Source organism: Athene noctua, chromosome 1, assembly GCF_965140245.1.
Source record: "Athene noctua chromosome 1, bAthNoc1.hap1.1, whole genome shotgun sequence".
Lineage (NCBI taxonomy): Eukaryota > Metazoa > Chordata > Aves > Strigiformes > Strigidae > Athene > Athene noctua.
The window spans coordinates 74,070,147-74,090,429 of NC_134037.1; the positions used below are offsets into that span (position 1 = coordinate 74,070,147).

Consider the following 20,283-nt stretch of genomic DNA (forward strand, 5'->3'; position numbering starts at 1 on the left):
AGAAGCAAAAGCCAGAGAAATTCACATGAGAAATTAGCCGCAATAATTTGACACTAAAGCTGACAGACAACTAGAACCAAGTGCCCAAGGAAGTGGCAGAGAAGGTGTAACACAATGCCTTCAAATGCAGTCTGGATGCTTTCATGGAATACTTCTGAGAAATATACTCTTTTTCCAATCAAGAGCAAGAAACTCCAATGCTGGGAAAGCCCCAGGAGCAGCAGCTGATATGAAACCATAAGCACTTAATCGTTTACCCCTGTGTATAAGAACATCTCCAAGTAGGGTTATTAGAAGAAAGCTAGGTATGGTCAGTCCACCATTTACGATGAAATGAGCAGGACTATGATCACAGAGCCATAATGAAAAGCCTCACTCAGGAATCACAAGTAATGAAGAATTCAGTAAACAGCACCACCTTCCTCAGAAGAAACAGTCCCAAAATAGACTGGATGGAGTAGCCACCCTTGCGAGGCACTGGATCATCTCCTGAAGCTAGCCCTAGTTGCACTGGAAAGACTGGGAACAGAAGCTGAAAACCACTGGGAATAAACGCTTTTCCCATGACAAGTGCTATGTAAAAATTCACTCATACCAAAGAAAAGCAAGAAACTTAGTTTTTTATCTTCTGTTTGAAGCTACAATTAATTACATTTATGTCTGCTAAAATTCACGTAAGATTTGTTTTAATGCATCCTTTAAAGATTTGTCTTTTTGTCTGCCTCTATGCACTACTTTGGATTGAGAAAAGATAGTACTGAACTAAAAGATGAAGACGTAGGAGAGTAAATGAGGATTAATTTACTCAGCTGAACCAGCAGGCACTCTTAAAACACTGTTCAAAAATGAGGGTGAAACAGCCCTGGCAAGCATTCAGGTCAGGATGAGATTTTCAAGATTTAGAACTTTGTTCAGCAAAACTAATGGTTTCTCAGAAATACCTATGTGCTCAAATTCACCACTGAAGGAAAAATCTCTTCCACTAGAGATTTTTTCTGCAAAGAAGGTATAGGACCTTTTTTTTTTTTTTCAGTTGGAAACAATTGTAAGTAAATGCTGTGATGTTTTTCTGAATAACAGGGAGCTTTAAGCGCTGACGGATTTATAGGCAGGTGCAGGGTGCAAAGAGGGAATAAAGCATTTATTTTCCCTTCCTGCAAACAAAGGCTTGGTTTCAAAGGTATAAAATGCCAAACAAGAGAAGTGAGTTTGGTCACTGGACTATTGCCCAGAATGGCTGCCCCTGCAAAAATTCATGATTTCTAGTATTTAGAAAGCCTCGTCCCTTTCCCCAGGAAGAGGCAAGGGGTTTCACCGGAGTAGGGTTTTTCAGTCTTCAAGCTGAACTTTGAGCATTTCACAGATTTGAAGCTGCCAACAGCCTGCAGCCAGGAGTCAGTTGTCTCCTGCCCATTCCTGCGCATCCATCCTGCTCCCCACTGTGCCAGCTGCTCATGGCAAGCTGCTATCAGCTGTCAGCTGGAAAACATCACCTTGATACTTTGACCCCTCATTCTTTTAGTTTCTGGGATATTACACACCTTGTATGTTGAGTTGGCAGAAAAATGGGCAAATGGGAAAAACCATATCCTTTAGACAATCTGAGTTCGGCTATCCACTAAAAACTAAAAAGCTTTCACAATACTGTAGTATTTATAATGTGCATTTAAATCACGTTCTTGAAATTTCTGCAAAACCAATACTTGACACTCTAGTTCCTAATGAAATTCAGTTAAAAATAAAATCACCCTAGAATTAAGGAACAGAGAAAATATTCAACATGCTTCTTCACTATTAGGTATAACACTGTCAATAAATTTTGAAACTAAGGACTAAAACTCTCACAAATGTTACATTTATCAGAAAACACTATGAAATGCTAAACAAAAAGTAAGCCACATTGATGCACTTCAGTGATGTCTCAAGTAAAAGACTCATCATGCTTTTCACTAGTCTACAGCTACTAGTTAAACCAGGTGTCCTTTCAATAAAACGAAAAATACACTTTTCAGGTTTGCAAGGAAAAGCCAAAAAGGAAGTTGCAAATACTTTTATATATCTTATATAATTTTTATATATTTTTCACAAATTTGTATTGGAAGAGAAATGTAGACCTATTTGATCTCATGGATACACTACAGAAAAAATGTGTTATATATGTTGCAAGGATGTATGTATTGAAAATGGGATCTTGGGAAGAGCAAGAAGCAACGATGTTCATCTTTTTCTCATGTAGTTACATACCATCTCTGAAAAATCACTTTAATCAAGAAGCATCCTTTGACCCTCAGGTGTGGCTCTTTGACTGATCTTGCATTTCAGCAGAGAGATCATTTACCAAAGATGTGAAGTCCTATTCTAATGAGTTTTATTCTTTAAAGGTAATACATTAGAAACAGAACTCTGATGGAATCAGAATAGGCAATGCGGAAGATTGGAAATTCATTTAACTCATCTTGTTTTCATGTAACAAAATCATGCCCAAAGTTAAGTTATAGATCAAGTTGCTCAAAATATTTTATTTTCTTAAAAAATAAAACAAAGCAACAGCCCCCCCCCCCCAAGTCACAATTTCTTACTACACTGTCTACCTACACCTGAAGCCATATGTTCAAAGGACATGCACTGACATTACCATATATCCAAAATTCTGGGAAGTTAGGCAAGCTCTGGCAAAGACCTGTAGAAAATTCCAATTTCTACAGAATTTTTTTTAATCTAAATGCGAGAAGTCTAACCTAGTGGCACACATGGCATGGTTCCTGAATATAATTTCCAAATTAAGTTTACAGCCTGGGTAATAACCATCTGCAGTCAGCTTTAACCTCTGTGTCCTGGCTAAATATTAACTGGCATCACTCATTCGCATCCTTCCAAAAATTCCTCAGAGGTTTGATCCAAATTCAATTTTCTTCACATTCCATGCTATAAAAGTCTCTAGAGTCTTGGTGCATACTTTTAAATAGCTGCCAGAAGGGACTGCACTCCCATGTTACAGAGCATAATCCGTTGGCAAAGTTTATGAATACTTCCATATCCTGTGGAACAGGGACTATTTTGTCAGAACAGAATCAAATTGGTTAAATTGGTGAAGAGTCATCCCAGGTACTAAACTAATGAACTCAGTGGAGTTTTCAGTCTCGTATTAGCATCTGACTACAGAAATGAAACATTCACAACAGCATGCTGCCACTTTTAAAACACAAGTGCACGGTTTAAATACCCAAGTTACAATTTCATGCATGTTGGCAGGAAGTGTTGTAAACAAAGATCATCTTGGAGGCAAAGGCATGCAATAGCATCCTGGCTTTTCACAGACATACTATATATAACTACTCTGTAGCAAAGAGTGCAGGAAAAAAAGACCCAAGTTCTGAATGTGACTTGCAGTGCCAGAAAGGAGGGGGGGGGGGAAAAAGTACATTGTATTGTTTATATGTAAAAGAGGAGGGAAAATGTTCTATGTATGACAATTAATAGAAATCAGTGAGAAAGACTTTTAACTGAAAACATGCCTTACCTTGAGAAGTTGAGGAAATGAACATGTCTAGTGAATAAATAGGGCTGCTCAGCAGTGCTTACGTTTTTAATCAATTCCATCTAAAAAGAATTAACAAATCAAATTTTCCATGTTACATCAATGCACATTTTGGGACAAGTATAACTCTCAAACAACATATGATGATGTAATTTTCAAGTCTGAATTACTCAGTAACTCCTTCTCCACCATCCCTCCCAAACACTGTCATCAAGCTAGCACGATTACTATTTCATGTCTAAGCAGGAAAGGTAAAGCTGCAGACACCATCCCACTATCATGGAGCTTATGTACTTCCAAAAGTGGGTATCAGTTTAAGGAAAAGCATAAACACTGCCTAAATCTGTGCTAGGGCTTCGCAAGTGGAAGCTATCCTCTGAAGAAACTGGCTCTGCTCACCAGAATGCCAAAATGTAAAAAGTCTGAATCTGTAACAGAAAGGGCTACCTGAGCCCATTTTATTGTTATATGACCATTCTCATATAACAGTAAATTTTGTCATCATTGCCAAAACACTGATTGATTTGCCTGTTTACATACAGAAATCAGTGCTTGCCATTCCTTTTACTATTACAACAACTTGAAAGTGCAGATTAAATGAGCACTTCTAGACAGATGATGCTAAGTTGTAGTTCAGGCACATTAACATAATTTTTTTTAAAAATAAATTATTTACATTTTCAGATTATTAAAATGGAATAATGTAAACAGCATATAATGAAGACTGTGCACTATGGATATGAATATCTATGTTGTATAAGCTGAGCTCTAGCTATGATCTAGAGAAAACTGAAAGTGTCTAGTGGAGCATTATGCTACAGACTTGAGATGTCCTGGCTAATTTTGCTTCCATACTATTAATCTCCTAGGAATTATTTTCAGATTTTCTGTTCCATGATCAAATGCAGGCTATATTATTGACACTGAATACAAATGCATTTGAAATAATAGGTTTATCGATTTTATAAACTGGGTAGTAGAAAGTCATACAGAAAGTGACAGAAATTCATAACCTGGGAAAAAAAAAGATCAAAGAAGGTGAACCAAACATTCTGGTTTGACTCATATCAATTAACATACTAGATCTAAACACCATTAAGGAGACATTAATTAAAAAGAAATCTATTTCTTAAAACTTGAATGCTATGCCTAACAGAGACAAAGCAAGAAAAAACATAGGATTCAGCCTGTTATGTGGTCAAGATAAATTGACTGGCATGTGATGAGTTACTGCACTAAAAGCCTGAAGAGCATAGTAGAAAATAACAAATATTAAACTACATTTAAGGACAGCAATTGTCAATTTTTTTCCTTCTATTTCCCAATTTCAGTCACATTTTACTGCTTCTCAACCATTTTTCATTCTCCATTTTTTCATAGGACACATAACCTGCCTTCTTTCAGACAACACAAACTATAGACATTTAACTTCTAGGATTGAATAAAAAAGTACACACTAATATGCTTTTCCATACTTTTCCTCTACCCTTAACAATAGATGTACATGTGCAATGAGCACTGAAGCAAACAGTTCAGTTTGTCTGTCTTCTCAGGATGGGCCTTTTCCTGTCAAATTATTTGAGTAGATGAAGGCATATTAGGTATAAACCTCATGTATCAAGGCATATTAGGTCTGAGAAAGGCTGTAAACCCAAGGGAATGAAACATAAAGAAGAGACCACCAAAAGAAAGATGATATGAGAGGAAAAGAGAAACAAGAGAAAACAGAGAGAAGATTGGTGATTTTTTTTCTTAAAAAAAGAAGAAGCAGGAAGCCAATAGCCTCACTGTTTTAGCCAGTCATATCTGGACTCTGGACTGTTTGATTCAAGTACAAACAGGTCTTTGTACAGCTCCTTCAGTACAATATAAATGCTATAAGCAAGAAATTCATGAACCTGAAGAGCAGAGCTTGCCCAGACCAGAATTAGAAAGCTCAGGAAACTCTGCAATAATTGGCATGAAGTAATTGAGTATTGTTTGTTGATGCTCTAAAAAGACAAAGGCTTTCCTAGCGAACCAAATAAACCGACATTTCCTTAGGATTGGTAACTCTCTCTGCCAAAAATTATACTCATTCACCTTGCAGAATGAAACAATAGGAGATTCTAGTGGCTGGGTATGAGATGCCTCAATTGGCTGCTGCTTTCGTTTTCACTCAGACAAGTTTCAGAAGTGAATTTCTCCAAACTGTATGAAGCTTTATGTTATATTGGCATTTTACCTGTGTTATTCTATCTGCATGAATGAAGGAAAGATATCAGAAGGAAGTTACTGATACAGGATAAAAACTCTATTCATGCCACTAAGGTCACCACTGTAATTCCATCTTGGAATAAATGAAAAACCACCATTACAGTATAAATATGGAGATGTAAAGATAGTATACCCACACAAAGTAATCCCATGGGGTTTAAAAAGGCAGTGAACTTTCATATAAATTCCTCTAGATAGGGTTAGGGTTAGGGTTGTGGGTATACGTGAGTGTTACAAAGTACCACACAAGCCTCCTCCCTTGCCCCTCAGCTCTTCCTGGGGCTGGTACCAATTTGCTAGCACCAGCCAGATTCACATTACATTACACCACATTTCCCATTGCACTTCACCTGAGGTCAGTGTCAGGCTCATGTCACCCTGCTGCCAGACTAGCCCAGGCACTTCTGCCTCAGGAGCAAAGGGAGTCTGGAAAGATACACAGAGAACAGGACAGCATCTGGCTCCTGGCTTTTTAAGAATCTTTTGCTACCAAACTCTATCTCTTGAGCTATGATAATATCTAACTCCAAAGCAGACACAGAATTTTGTTTTGACTTAAAGTACCTTCATATTTAGACACTTCATGATCAACTGGGCTTGTAAGCAGATGTGGATAAAGCTACAATGTGCATATGAACAAACAAGCAAAAACCATTCTTTTAAAAACACTGCCAAAAGGGTAAGCAAGGCTCAACAGAAACACCACACAGATGTCAGGAGGGAAAAATAAATAACTGTAATGGCTCACAGCCACATGCAAATTGTGGCCATATTTCCCAAGTGCCTCTCTCTCTCTGATCCCACTGAATCAGCCAAACTGATTCCAGTCTAATGAGCCAATTGTATTGCTTAGGAATACCTAGTGATCCACCACTCCTTTTAAGGGGAAAGGGAAAGGGAAAGGGAAAGGGAAAGGGAAAGGGAAAGGGAAAGGGAAAGGGAAAGGGAAAAACTCTTTGAATGTCTCCCAGAAAAGTAAGGTCTCTAGTGTGGGGTTTTTTGGTTGATTTTGTTTGTTTGGGTTTTTTTGGGTTGGTTTGTTTGTTTGTTTTAACAAGATGATTAGTGTAGAGGACCCACAGAGAGGAAGAGTGAGCAAAAGATGACAGCTGAGGAAAGCAAGTACCTTTGGATGGAATGAGTGATGAAGGAAAGCAAGAGATACATACAAGCACAGATGATCTAGGAGATGGTCTTAAACCAACCCAAGTCTGAAAAGAGATGCAAAAGGCAGAAGGAGCAGAAGATAAGCAAACACTACTAGGGGAAAGGTGAACTAGAACACATCCATGTTTGGGGGGAGAATCTATAAAAATACCCATAGAAAGCCTGAAAGGAACATAAGCCTGCTAGGGTAAGGGCCCATAAAGAGCCATTCCTCTTTTGCTGCTGCCCCGAGCTCTCCTGCAGGAGTTAGGCTGTTCCTGTGAAACAGCGCTGAAACAGTAATTTGCTTTTGAAACTAAATTGCACCAGAGAGTTAATGCTGCTAAACAAGGATCCATGGAGAGGGAAATACCAGGACACAAAGACCATGTGGTGAACACCTCCAACTCACTTCCACCAGTGGAGCCCACAGCAAGGCCAGTCACAGCCCTGACACATCAACTCCACTGCTGGGCACAAGTGAACTGAAAGAACCGCGTGTGCTGTGCTCCCTGAGAAAAGGTGGGCATGCACACTGCATGGCAGGACTCTGCAGAGATGTGAAATCACAGCAAGCAGTTGCAAAGACCTCTGTGGTGTGGTCAACATGCATTTGCTGTCATTCCACCCTATCCCTAAAACACCAACTAGTTGTAAGGAACAGAGTCTTTAGCCTAAATACTGATCTTCTCCCTAGCATCTTTCTACCACTGTGACTCCTTGCTTAAGCTTTAATCTAAATATTCCTCCAAAATTCATTTTCTGCACTGACTTCTAAGCAGGACCTTTAAAGAAGACCAGATCTGCAGAGGCAATCCTGTAAATCACAAGCTATGTCTAAACCTTAAGGCCCACGTGAGCAAGAACACCAAGAGGAAATACTCCGAGGGGAAAGGTTTTTCTGTAGTCTACTGTACTACACTACCACTGTAGGGTGTTAGTTGGCCCTACTGAAAAAAATCAAACTGTAATGGCTCAGCATCATCCATGTATTTGTACTCAGCTGTTGCTGCATTGTAAATAACAATCCAGCAGATGGCACAGTGAAATGACGCCGAGAGAGACTGGATGGGGCCCTCCCAGAAACGGGAGAAACGTGGAGGATGGCTTTGCTCCAGCCACAGCATTGTTCCTGCACAAAAACTCAACTCAGGCTTGTGAGAGAGGACACCTTCTTTCCCTCTTCTGCAAACAGCCAGCCCCCCGCACTGACTGCTCAGAGCAGTCCCATTTGTTTGAAGATTTGCAATAGGTAAATCCTACTGGGAACAACAAGAAATAATCAGATAATAAATCCACCCAGACAACAGCTAAAGTGTTACTACTTTGTTTTGTTTTTAAGCTGCTGTATTTCACTGGGAGAATTCGAGGCCCAAGCGTGTAAAAATGGTGAGGCAACTGGGATTTTGAAAGTGAGGTCAGCTGGGTCACACTATGGTCTCTGCTAACACTGATACAAATAGGACAAAAAAAAAAAAATAAATCTTTGTATCTGTCTGTCTTGTGAGTTCTTTACCTTCTTCTACTGTTTTCAGTCTCTACTGAAGGCATGTAGGGTCCAGGAGGTGCAAGTATCTACAGGTATTCGGTATATCACTTTCATCTTGGTATTCATTTCCATAAACAACTCACAGGAATGAGACTAGATCTTCATTTTCAGCTCTCAAAAATTTGGAAAGATTTCAAGAATTTTTTCAGATTCCCAAGCTGCTATCACTAGTCAGTCTTTAAAACCATTTAAGAAAAAATAGCGATGGATTTTTAGTATGTTAAACTGGAATTATATATAAAGCTGGCTGCACAGCCGTAAGGATGGGTGGTAGAAGGAACTGATACGAGGATAAACTATCAATTGCTCCCATATGTGATTGGTATTTGTATACCTAAAACTATACTAATTTCTCTGAATGCAAAGAAAAGGAGGTGGGGGAGGAAGTCAGGGAAGGCGAAGAATTAATTTTGCAACAGCTCGTGTGTCATTTTAAAGCCACATCAATCATATTGACTTTGTATACATGAATATTACATATTATTTTCTGCATTTAGTTTACTTGGAAATATTATAGCAAACGGTAATATTAACTCATCTGTTTCCAGAAATCATTCTCTTATGTCCATAGATGTTCAAAGGCTGCACTTCTAATTGCTTTCAGGCACACATAATTTGGGAGAAATTCTTACCATGAAGAAGAGAAAAGGCAATGAGAATATTTATGTGCAATCCCTGCAGTCATTAAGAACACCTACATCCTTAACTTTATTTAACAACAGCAAACTGCATAAGATAAACATTCACAGAAAAGTCTTGGCTGGATCAGGGCCTTCACCAAACAGAGGACAGATGAATAACAGAAAGAAGAGAGACATATCATCTCAAGCAAGAAGTCCATACTCATGCTGAGAGCCTGCACCCCAGCTCGCTTCTCTTGTTGTAATGCCTGGAACCTGAGACCATCCATTCCCTTAATTTCCTCTTGTGTACACCAAATTAAAGGTGGGAGAAATAATTTATTTTTTCAGATTCTGCTCATAAAAAATGAGAACTAAAAATACCCTGGACAACAGAACAATTACTGTCTCCAGGCATGTTTCCTGGCGATCAAAGGCACTTTTCAGCAAAAGTACTCATTAAATTATGAGCCTATTGTAACTATGTAAATAAGCCATAAATTAAAATAAAGACACTCAAGTTATAGTAATGCAATCTATAGAGTAAATCATCAACTCTGTAGCAATACATCCAGCACCATCTGTGTTGCAGCACATTTGCCGTCTAACAACTTCTGGAGTGCAAAAAAGTAATGCAGATATTAATCCTCTGTCAGTGTATTGGTTGCATCCGAAAGTAAGTCTGGGCCTCTCTGGAATCTCCACATGCTGGACTAAAGCACAGAAGACTGCTGAGATGTGACCTTGTATCATGTTTAATAAAGAACAATCCACCTACCAGAAAAGGCAGAACAGAACTGAAATGAAGTAGCTGATGAGGGTGAAAGCTGGCAATTATTAATACCTGAAAGGCTTCTAGGTTTTAGGATGCATCTCCCCATCAGCAGTGAAACTTGATAGGGACATAGTCAAACGAAACTTGATGGAGGACATAGTCAAAACAAAACCCAAACAACCTGAAACACAAAAGCAGTCATACCCACAGAAACCCACTATCCTATATCCTACAGTTAGTCAAAAAACCAGGCAGGATCTGTAGCACAGGATAGTTTGACTAAGACCTGATGGGACGGTTATGCGAACTCCCCAGGTTCCGTGGTGCTGCCAGTAGGACACAGAGAGATACTGCAGTAGCAGCAGCCCAGGGCCCTGCCCCTTCCCTCAACCACAGGCAGGGGCAGCGGGGGGGACACTGGCTTCCCCCGTAGTCTTTCACTGAGATGTTACATCCAGCTGTGCACAGAAATCTTTGGGCTGGCGAGGCAGCCCTGGCCAGCTGGTCCCCACCTTGTGCTGAACTTGAGCACTGTGTGGGGTTAGATGAGCCAGCTGCCGGTTGGGACCCCAATGGCCACCTTGGAAGGGAGGAAGGTGTGACCTGCAGGAGCAATATCTGCTCCCAAATTTCCATTTGATATGAACTGCTCTATCTAAAATAACAAATTCACACTCATGAACAGGCTACAAATAAATCACCCCCAATCACAGCACAACGCCACTGACAGGCTCACATCTGTATTTTGATCATCTCATACATCCTTTTGTGGTTTGGAGGCTGCTGTTCCTAGGAGTGACGCAGGCAGTTATTGTGGCATTTACCTGATCAGCAGATCAAAATAGCAGCTGTGGTCAATGTGTGCAACAGTCATGTGTATGGCATCTGACTACACCCATACACTTTGGAGTCCGAGGTTTTTTCTATTACTTTCATCAATACCTGCTGATGGCAGTGATACTCACAGAGGGCACATGGTTACCTTAAATACAGGGTAATTTAAATAACTGGATCTTCTGTGAAATCAAAACTGCAAAAATAATGCCCTCTACAGCTTTACAGGAACATGAAAAAGGGTGTCTGTGTAAAGAGATTTCATGTAGTATTTTTGTTTCTTTTAGTGAAGGTTGTGCGATAACATGAAAAAGGCAGATCATAGAATTATAGAATATGAGTCTGGAAGGGACCTCAAGGATCATCTGGTCCAATGTTTCTTTGCAAAAGCACAGTCTAGACAAGATGGCCCAGCACCCTGTCCAGCTGAATCTTAAGAGTCCAATGTTGGGGAATCCATCACTTCCCTAGGCAGATTATTTCATTGGTTGATTGTTCTCATTGTGAAAAATTTTCCACTTGTGTCCAATCATAATCTCCCCAGAAGTAACTTGTACCCATTACACCTTATCTTTTTCATGTGATTCCTTGTAAAAAGGCAGTCTCCATCTTCTCTGTAGCCACCCTTTAAATAATGGAGCATTGCAATAAGGTCTCCTCTAAGCCTTTTCTTCTGTGCTGCTCTTCTGGATTATGTTTTCCCACATGCAAGATCTTACACTTGTCCGTGTTGAACTTCATAAGGTTCTTGTTAGCCCACTCTTCCAGCCTATCCAGGTCTTCCCTCAGGGTGGCTCTCCTTACCAAAGTGTCCACTTCACCACTCAGTATCATCAGTGAACTTCATCAGGGTACATTTGATCCCATCATCCAGATCACTTACAAAGATATTAAACAGTGTTGGGCCCAATATTGATCCTTGGGGGACCCCACTTGTTGACAGACTACGGGTTTGAAAAAGAGCTCTTTACCACCACCGGGTGTAACCCATCAGCCAGTTCCCCACCCACAGCACAGATCACTTGCCTAGACCGTAAGTCCATCAAGTGATGCTTCCAACAAATATCTGGGTTATTGAAGTCATCCATAAGAACCAGGTTCTGTTGACCTGAAGCTTGCTGTAAGATCCCCCTTGGAGACAGCCCCTCAGATCTTGACCCAGAGACATTTGACAGGGCTTCCACAATCACAGATGAGCAAGAGGCTGAGACAGGATCAAGGGAGTGTCAGATTACAGCAACATAGGTTAGCATGACGCTGGGAAACAACTTTTTGAAGCAAGTGATTACTAGAAGTGAATTAAGAAAAAAACCCAAACCCTGTTGGCTATTATTTACTCCTGCTCTGCTTAAAGAGACCCAAGCTAGGTCTGAATAAGCTGTCTCACTTATATGATAAATGGCTGTGCCCTGCAGATACATTAATACAGGTCCCAGAAGCTGTTAGCACCTAACTTCACTTGTACTAACTCTTCTTGCCTCTCTGCTGGATGAACTGCTGTGCTGACTAAATTCAAGAGCTGGCTCACTGGAAGTTAGTCTTTTCTGGTTAGCTTCCACATTGTGTTGCTCTTGGCCCTACCATCCACTTCTCCTATTAACTGAAGTCACTTAGAGGATGATGAATTCTGGCTGATTACGCAGGGCAAAGTAGCAGTACAATATGTTTTTTTCAATATGATTTCTGCTAGCATATACCTTTGCTTCTCAGTTTCACAAACATAATAAGAAAACAGGATCTAAGATGAACAGGAGTAACTTACCTGTTCATTTTTGGTCAGTCTTGTTTTGTTATGGATGTCAGATGTAACCAGGTTGAATCCATGTTTCTCTGATAAAATTCTCAAAAGCAAAACCACAGTTCGACTTCCACACTTTCCAACTCTGTTGTAGACCACCTGGCTGGGGAAGGGAAGTACCTAAAAAAGATTGAAAAAAAAAAATGGAGTCAGTATATTCATATTTATGTTTCTGTTCTTTACTTCTGAATCACAGCATGATTTGACTGTCAACCAACAGATATGTACAGGAGAATTTCTAGGAGCCTGACCAGGTCAGAAGTATTCACTTCCACCAGCAAGGTAGAAGCTCTTTAAAATAGAACCACATGGCTTAGGATGTGGCAAGCTGAGATTTTCCCCTCGTGATCCAGTTTAATATAACAGTGCAGACTGGCTGCTACTCTAGAAGCACTAAGCCACTGTTTGATGTCTTCTAGTGAAGCTTGCTGCTTGTAACCTCAGTGCAAATAATCAGTTTTAGTTGACCACCTCCCATATAAAGAATGAAGAGTGCATTTGCACTACAGTTTAGCAATTCAAAGTGAAGTTGACATAATGCAAGAGGAATGCTTGAACTGCAAAACTTCAGCTAAAAAGAATAAAACCCCAACCAACCACCAGTTGTATAGAGATAAAATTAATCAACTGTTTCAATTTCAAATATAAACATGAATCTTCCAAAGGGACTCAGAGAACAACTCATGCCACTGGCTAGGCATGTACTTGTGGAATAAACACTACTAGATGCCACAGGTGGCCTGGAAGCCAACAGGCACAGTCTGATCACATCTGTACAAGTAACCTTTACTAAACTTCAAACCAGAACAGCTACATCCTATCTACCCACCAGGAATGGTCTCCAGCCCATGCTAACTTGTGCACCATGCTCTCTTCTCTGGGAAACCAGAACAAGTGAGTAGTAATTCAGTGTCCTGAAGTACATTGGATGCAGCCTTGTTTTGTTCCTGGATGATGTCCATGGGCTATTCTTTCAGTAAAAGGCATTCTGGAGTCACACTAACACACTAGACAAGTATTTGGTGTATAGCATATAACAGCAGCATCCAATAATATAGGCCAAGAGGCATCTGTTTTCAAGCCTTTTAGATTGGCTAACATAGTTAGGCACTCACAGTTTCATCCACAGCAGTGCACACATGGCACTCAAATACAGAAAACTCGTTTTTCTATTACGATGATGGGTACAAAATGTTTTCCAATGTGGGGCCTGCACCCTGGTTCCTGGCGATGTGTTCAGCGCAAGGAATGGCTCATGTGCCAAAGTGATAGTGTGCCTCAACCTATAGGTTACTTTTGGTGTTGATGCAATCACATTCTCCCAGCAGAGGATTTCTAACATAAAAGCAGTCAGATGAGGCATATGGGCTTCTGGCACTTTTCATGATATTTGAACAGCTCATAGATTTTCATCAGGGAAGCAATATGATTCCTCAGGCAACCCCCTTCAGATTACTTCCAAAGAGGACTGAGGACTGCAAACTAGAATTAAAAAAAAAAAAAAAAAAAGGAAATAGCTGGATTCCCTTAAATATAATAGGAACATACTGGCACTTCGCTATCAGTGTTACACTTCATGACCAAAAGAACATTACTATCATTACTGTTTTCAATGTTTAGGAACATCATTCTCCAAATCAGCTGGGCAAGGGGTAGATATTTAGTGACAGACTCAGTTAAGTTTTCCAAGTTCCAGGACATCACATTTATTGGCTCAGCAAGTAAACATGGGCCTCCCAAGGCTCACATAAAACCCACACAACACACCAAGTCTTACTATTTTGTCATGTTTATATAAAGTTTTTTATGAGAAACCTAGCCCTCTTGTTCCTTATCAACCCTTCCTTCAGAAGCCTTGCTTCCTGTGAAATGCAAAATCCCAGCCTCAATGATCAGAGAACTCCAAAGGTGATGAATTTAACATCTCTGTGTTACAGCTGTAGCTAACTCTGGTGGGTTGACCCTGGCTGGATGCCAGGTGCCCACCAAAGCTGCTCTATCACTCCCCTTCTCAGCTAGGAAGGGGAGAGAAAATATAACAAAAAGCTCATGAGTTGAGATAAGGACAGGAAGAGATCATTCACTAACTACTGTCACAGGCAAATCAGACTTGACTTGCGGAAATTAGTTTAATTCATTATCAATCAAATTGGAGCATGATAATGGGAAACAAAACTACATCTTAAAAACACCTTCCATCACTCCCCAATTTTTCCCAGACCCAACTTTACTCCTGATTTCTCTAACTCCTCCTTCGCAGCAGCACAGGGGGCTGGGGAATGGGGGGTTGCAGTCAGTTCATCACACATTGTCTCTGCCGCTCCTTCCTCCCCAGGGGGCGGATTCCTCACACTCTTCCCCTGCTCCAGCGTGCGGTCCCTCCCACGGGAGACAGTCCTCCATGAACTTCTCCAATGCGAGTCCTTCCCACAGGCTACAGTTGTTCCTGAACTTCTCCATCGTGGGTCCCTCTCACAGGGTGCAGTCCTTCAGGAGCAGACTGCTCCAGCGTGGGTCCCCCACAGGGTCGTAAGTCCTGACAGCAAACCTGCTCCAGCATGGGCTCCTCTCTCTGTGTGCGCACAGGTCCTGACAGGAGGCCACTCCAGCGTGGACTTCCCACGGGGTCACAGCCTCCTTCGGGCATCCACCTAATCTGGTGTGAGATCCTCCACAGGTGGGTATCTGCTCCACCCTTAATGTCCGTGGGCTTCACCATGGGCTTCACCATGGGCTTCACCATGGGCTTCACCATGGGCTTCACCATGGGCTTCACCATGGGCTTCACCATGGGCTTCACCATGGGCTTCACCATGGGCTGCCGGGGAATCTCTGCTCTGGCACCTCGAGGACCTCCTCCCCCTCTTTCACTGGCCCTGGTGTCTGCAGGGTTGTTGCCCTCTCATATTCTCACTCTTCAGCTGCAATTGTGCAGGTTTTTTCTCCCTTCTTAAATATGTTATCATAAAGATGCTACCACCGTCACTAATGGGCTTGGCCTTGGCCAGCAGTGGGTCTGTCTTGAATACAGGTGGCATTGGCTCTGTTGGACATCAGGGAAGCTTCTAGCAGATGCTTACAGAAACCATCTTTGTAGCCCCCTGCTACCAGAACTCTGCCATGCAAATCCAGTAACACTAACCTTTTCCAAAACAACTGCTCATGGTGCTGAAAGGTTAACATGTGAACACATTTTATTATGTTGATTGTAACACCAGGGACACCATCATTAAAGTTTTTCTTATGCAAGAACACACACAGCCATATTCGGGATTGTCCCCTTTCTGATTATTTTCTTTTTATAACAAAACCCATCAGTATTTACCATCACCCTGCAGCACTATCCTCACAACACTGTAACTTGTGGAATGGGAGTTTCTCCTCTGCTCAGACATACACTTTTCACATGCTTTGCTGTGCAAGTATGTGAAAGTCTTCAAGAGAAATGCTAAGTAGATACAAGTGCCACCTACAGCACATGTTTGCCCAGCACCCTGGAAATGTCATAAATGACAAGAGTTTGTAGGGCTATGGAAATGTTGAAAAATGCTTCATAATTATTAACTGCTTTGATTTGCACTTTACAATACAACAAGCAAAGTTTTTTCTTCATTGATACTTCACTCATTTCAAGTGGAATTTTGCTGCACCCAGATTACATGCAAGTTCTAATTAAATCCCTGACTTGGTTAGTCAGTAACTTTGGGTGAATCTTATTATTGGGTGAATTATTTAAAAGGAAATAAAAAAAGGAAATAAAATTACAGAATAGAGACTTTTCAAAGGACTGCTAAGTGCAAACAATTCTACCAGCTTAAAAAAAAAAAAAAAAAAAAAGACAACTGTTGCTACCAGGTTTGGCCAGTCTTCACTTTTGTTGAAACTCACCTTCCTACATAACACAATTCTGATCTGGACACAGATGAAAACCATGGCAACCTCCCCCCCCCAAAAAATCATAAGCAAATATTCATTGCAGATAGAGAAAACGGAAATAAAGGGCTATTATTTTCAGACAACCGTTTAGCTTAAAGGAAGCCAATATATCAATGCCTTGATTCAGTAAACATCTGAATGCACTTAAGTAAAATCGGACAAGATTCAAGATGAACGCTACGGCTCAAAGCTCACTTCAGAAGAACAGAGTCATTAACAGTAATCAAATCTTCATTTGCAGCACTGCTGAATGTGTCTAGTTTAGGGATGCACTACTGAATCTTTGATCATGTTTCGTCACCATTCCACTTACGCACCTAAATGTACCAGAGAGCATGCCCAGTACACAAAGCCATGCAGTACACACACAGGCTTCTGGTACATAAACAAGTATTTGTTTAATGTGACCAGTTCCTTTAGGAGGCTGCAAATCTGCTTTCTGCATTTTAGAACATGTCTAAGTAATTTCTTAGAAGAAGAAATAATTCTTCCAGCAACCCAAGTTTGTATCAGGCAGATCTAAAAATTCAAGAAATTGAAAACTTTTTCAGAGAAGAACTTTTTTCTTTTTCCCCTCATGATACTCACAAGAGACTCAGATAATATCAGAGACAGTGGCAGAGGAGGCACTTGAAAAGAAGGCTCCTATTATATTAGCATGACAAGATGGAAAAGAGTAGTTGGAGATTTACAAAGTGCCAACTGGATTACATTTTATTTTACAGTGAGAGTAGGTATCATGTAGACTGACTAACTGCTGAGGTGATGCTCTGGCAACATGACATCCATGTAACAATATATCCAACTTCACAATAATTACAGATTGACTTTATTGAGCACTGCATCAAAGCCCATAGGTAATATAAACAATTCAAATATGTAATTTGCTTTGGAGTTATACGAATTAGTACTTACAGCTATAAAAAAAGTAAAACCCACAGTATAATTACAACAGCTTTCTCCAAGGGATTGGAAAGTTATATAACAATTTACTTGTCAGTTCAAACTGAGGTTTTTTTCTTTTGCTCCACAGTTAAAGAAGATGTCAAGAACCACTGCAAACGAAATTGAGCAGAAGAAAACACAAGTTTAACCCAAAATGAATTTGTATTATGGGGCTCTGTGGGGTAGGGCTGCCAGTCTCGGGAGGGGAGCCATTTCTCAGATAGCCTGATAAAATCTCTGGCTTCCATCCTCAGTAGTGACTTCGCCTTCAGGTAAACCTTTGCAGCATTTAAAAAAAATTAGGCTTGATAATTACTTGCATTGTCAACAATTTAGAGATCCACCCAAAGGCCCAAATCATTCCACTTCTATCGAGCCAAATCTGGTAAAGTTTTGCCCATTTGCCAAAAATTTCCCAGCCCAGGTACAATCTGCTGAGACAAACAACTCATGTCATAGATATACGTTCCCAGAAGACAATCCATTATTTACACAACTTCTGCAAGTAAGCAACCCCCACCCTTACTCATGAGAGGGGCCAGAAATGGGTGTCAGAACTGGCTTCTCCTTTCTGAGCAGACACTAACCTGTGGGCAGATAGTGCTCCATGTTTATCAGGTGAATAAGGCCAACCAACACAGACAAAACTGGTAAGACCGTGAAAGCAATGAAACATCTGCTGTTGTCACACATCTCTATAGCATATCATCTTCCCAGTGCAGCCTCTCAATTTTTTTTCCTGTCCAACTGAGACAGAATTGTAAGAGTTAAAAAAATGGCTTACTGGGTTGAAGCAATGGCCCATTTGGCTCATGAGTGTTGGAAGATGCTTGTTAGGCACCTGCAAACCTGAGAACTGTCACCAGTCCATTTCTCTCCAGTATCTCTCTTCCTTCTCCAGTGCCCCCAAAGATTGCATTTGGGATGTCAGAAGGCACATCCTTGCCTGTTGCCTGAAGAATTTCTTACTCCACCTGCCACAGCAACAAATTCCAAAATTTTATTACCCACTGTGCATTTCATTTTTAGCTCATCTTCTACCATTTCCAGAGAATATCTCATCTCACACTGTGGGTTTCACAAAGACAGATCAGATAATTAAGTCACCAGCTTTGAGATTTTCTTAGATCCATCAGATGCCTCTTTTTAACTGAAGTTTGTCACAAGCCTGCCATGGCCTATTTAAAGACAAACTCTAAGGCTACTAAAAGAATATATTCCAAACATAACTTCAGGAGCTGTTGCTCCTGAATCTCATTCCAAACAAATATCATTCTCCAAAAGAATCTCATTCTAAACAAATATCAACTCATTCTTACTCACTTTTAAATCAATTACAGTGAAGAACTAACACAAAGATATGTCAGCAGAAAACATGGCTGAAAGATGAAAAAAAGAGAGAAAAAAAAAATCACTAGTTAGCTTCCTTCTTCCCCAGCTAAACCACACAGATCCAGTTATGTTAAGATCCCCCTGCAGAATACAGTGACACTGGACAGAGACAAGCTTTTGGAATCAACCGACTCTAAAGAAGACCAGCGAGCATGATGTCTACGGGTCACTGAAAATGCACTAGAAAGCACAAGAAAGGTAAGGCTGAAGTTTGTTTTCAAAGTTTGAATATAGCTGCAGTGGAGCATTGAAAATAAGGCAGAAGAAGAAATAGACAATTCTTCTGTTGCATTTTCATTAATCAACTAATTTAATTGAAAAAGGATGACTTCCTCCCCCACCCCACACGATGCATTTCATCTGTTTGGCAGCTGACATATTTGGAAGAATAAGTTAAACGTGTTCTCTAATGATTCAGCTTCCCTAAGTACCAAAATAAATTGAAAACATAAGCACAGAGCACAAGCAGCAAAAGGAGACTGGTTGTAGACAGTCCTCAAACTTACTAAGACTAAAGAAATGCAAAAGCATGGAAGTGCCCACCAAAGCTAATGATTCCTGATGTCTCCCACAAAACAGATCTGTATAGCTGGTATCAAAATTTCCAGTAATTTTTCTGCTAAGAAGTACTGCACCTTTACAAATCTAAAAAGAGCTCAGTCCAAAGCATAGTAAAGTCTCCTCATTAAGTCTCAGATCAGGTCCTATTACAGGATATTACGGCTAAACATACAGCAAACTGAAACTATGATAATATCAATAGCAACACAGGAAAATTACAATGAAATGTCAAAGTTTTCAAAGTACTGGCTGCATCTTGTCAACACATTTAATTTTGCTCCTTTTATTCCTTACACCTGATTTACTTTCCAACAACAGCAGCTCACAGCTAAGGAAAACTTCTGCTTCTGCAGTCTGCTGCACAAGATTCCCCACCAGAGTGCACAACCACGTTTGTTTCAGGTAGATGAAGTTACAGCAATGTCAAAATCCAGTACATGTATACAAAGCATCAAGCAAGTCGGTAAAAAACAGATGCTCTGTTATCTCAGCAGTTTCAAGTGGCCACTGATGTTAGGCAGCCTCTGGAGGTGTCAGCAGGACTCCTGGCTCTCATCACTCACCAACACTGACTGTACACAAGTGATGGCAGCTCTGGTTCCTCTCAGGGATGAAGCAGGTGAGAGGGAATCACCCTACCAAACAGATAATTGCTTGGGGAGGGGGTACAACCAACATCTGCTAGATTAACCAAATCTTTTCCTTTCGCCCTTTCTTAACCTAACATGTTTTTCAACCTCCTCTTCATTCTTCTTGCTTTCCTCTGAAGTTTGCAACTTGTTCACCTCTTCTGGGAACAAAATTAGATAGAGTGCTGAATCTTGTCACCCTAGTGCCAAAGAGAACTGAACGGTTACCTGTCATATCTTGCAGACATCCCTTTTTAATACATCTCAGGATGGCATTTAGAAGAATCAAAGCATATGGGACTGT

General features: G+C 40.5%; 1 protein-coding gene across 2 annotated transcripts in view; it reads right to left on the minus strand.

Annotated features, from left to right (window-relative positions):
- The window catches only part of UST (uronyl 2-sulfotransferase), a 175,237-nt gene that overhangs the window by 79,200 nt on the left and 75,754 nt on the right, over nt 1–20,283 (minus strand). For both annotated transcript variants that reach the window (XM_074896585.1, XM_074896586.1), the window contains exons 3-4: nt 12,481–12,636; nt 3,521–3,600 (exon numbers count right to left, since the gene is read on the minus strand). In XM_074896585.1, coding sequence (XP_074752686.1) covers nt 3,521–3,600; nt 12,481–12,636 — 236 coding nt within the window. The remainder of the gene's footprint in view (nt 1–3,520; nt 3,601–12,480; nt 12,637–20,283) is intronic.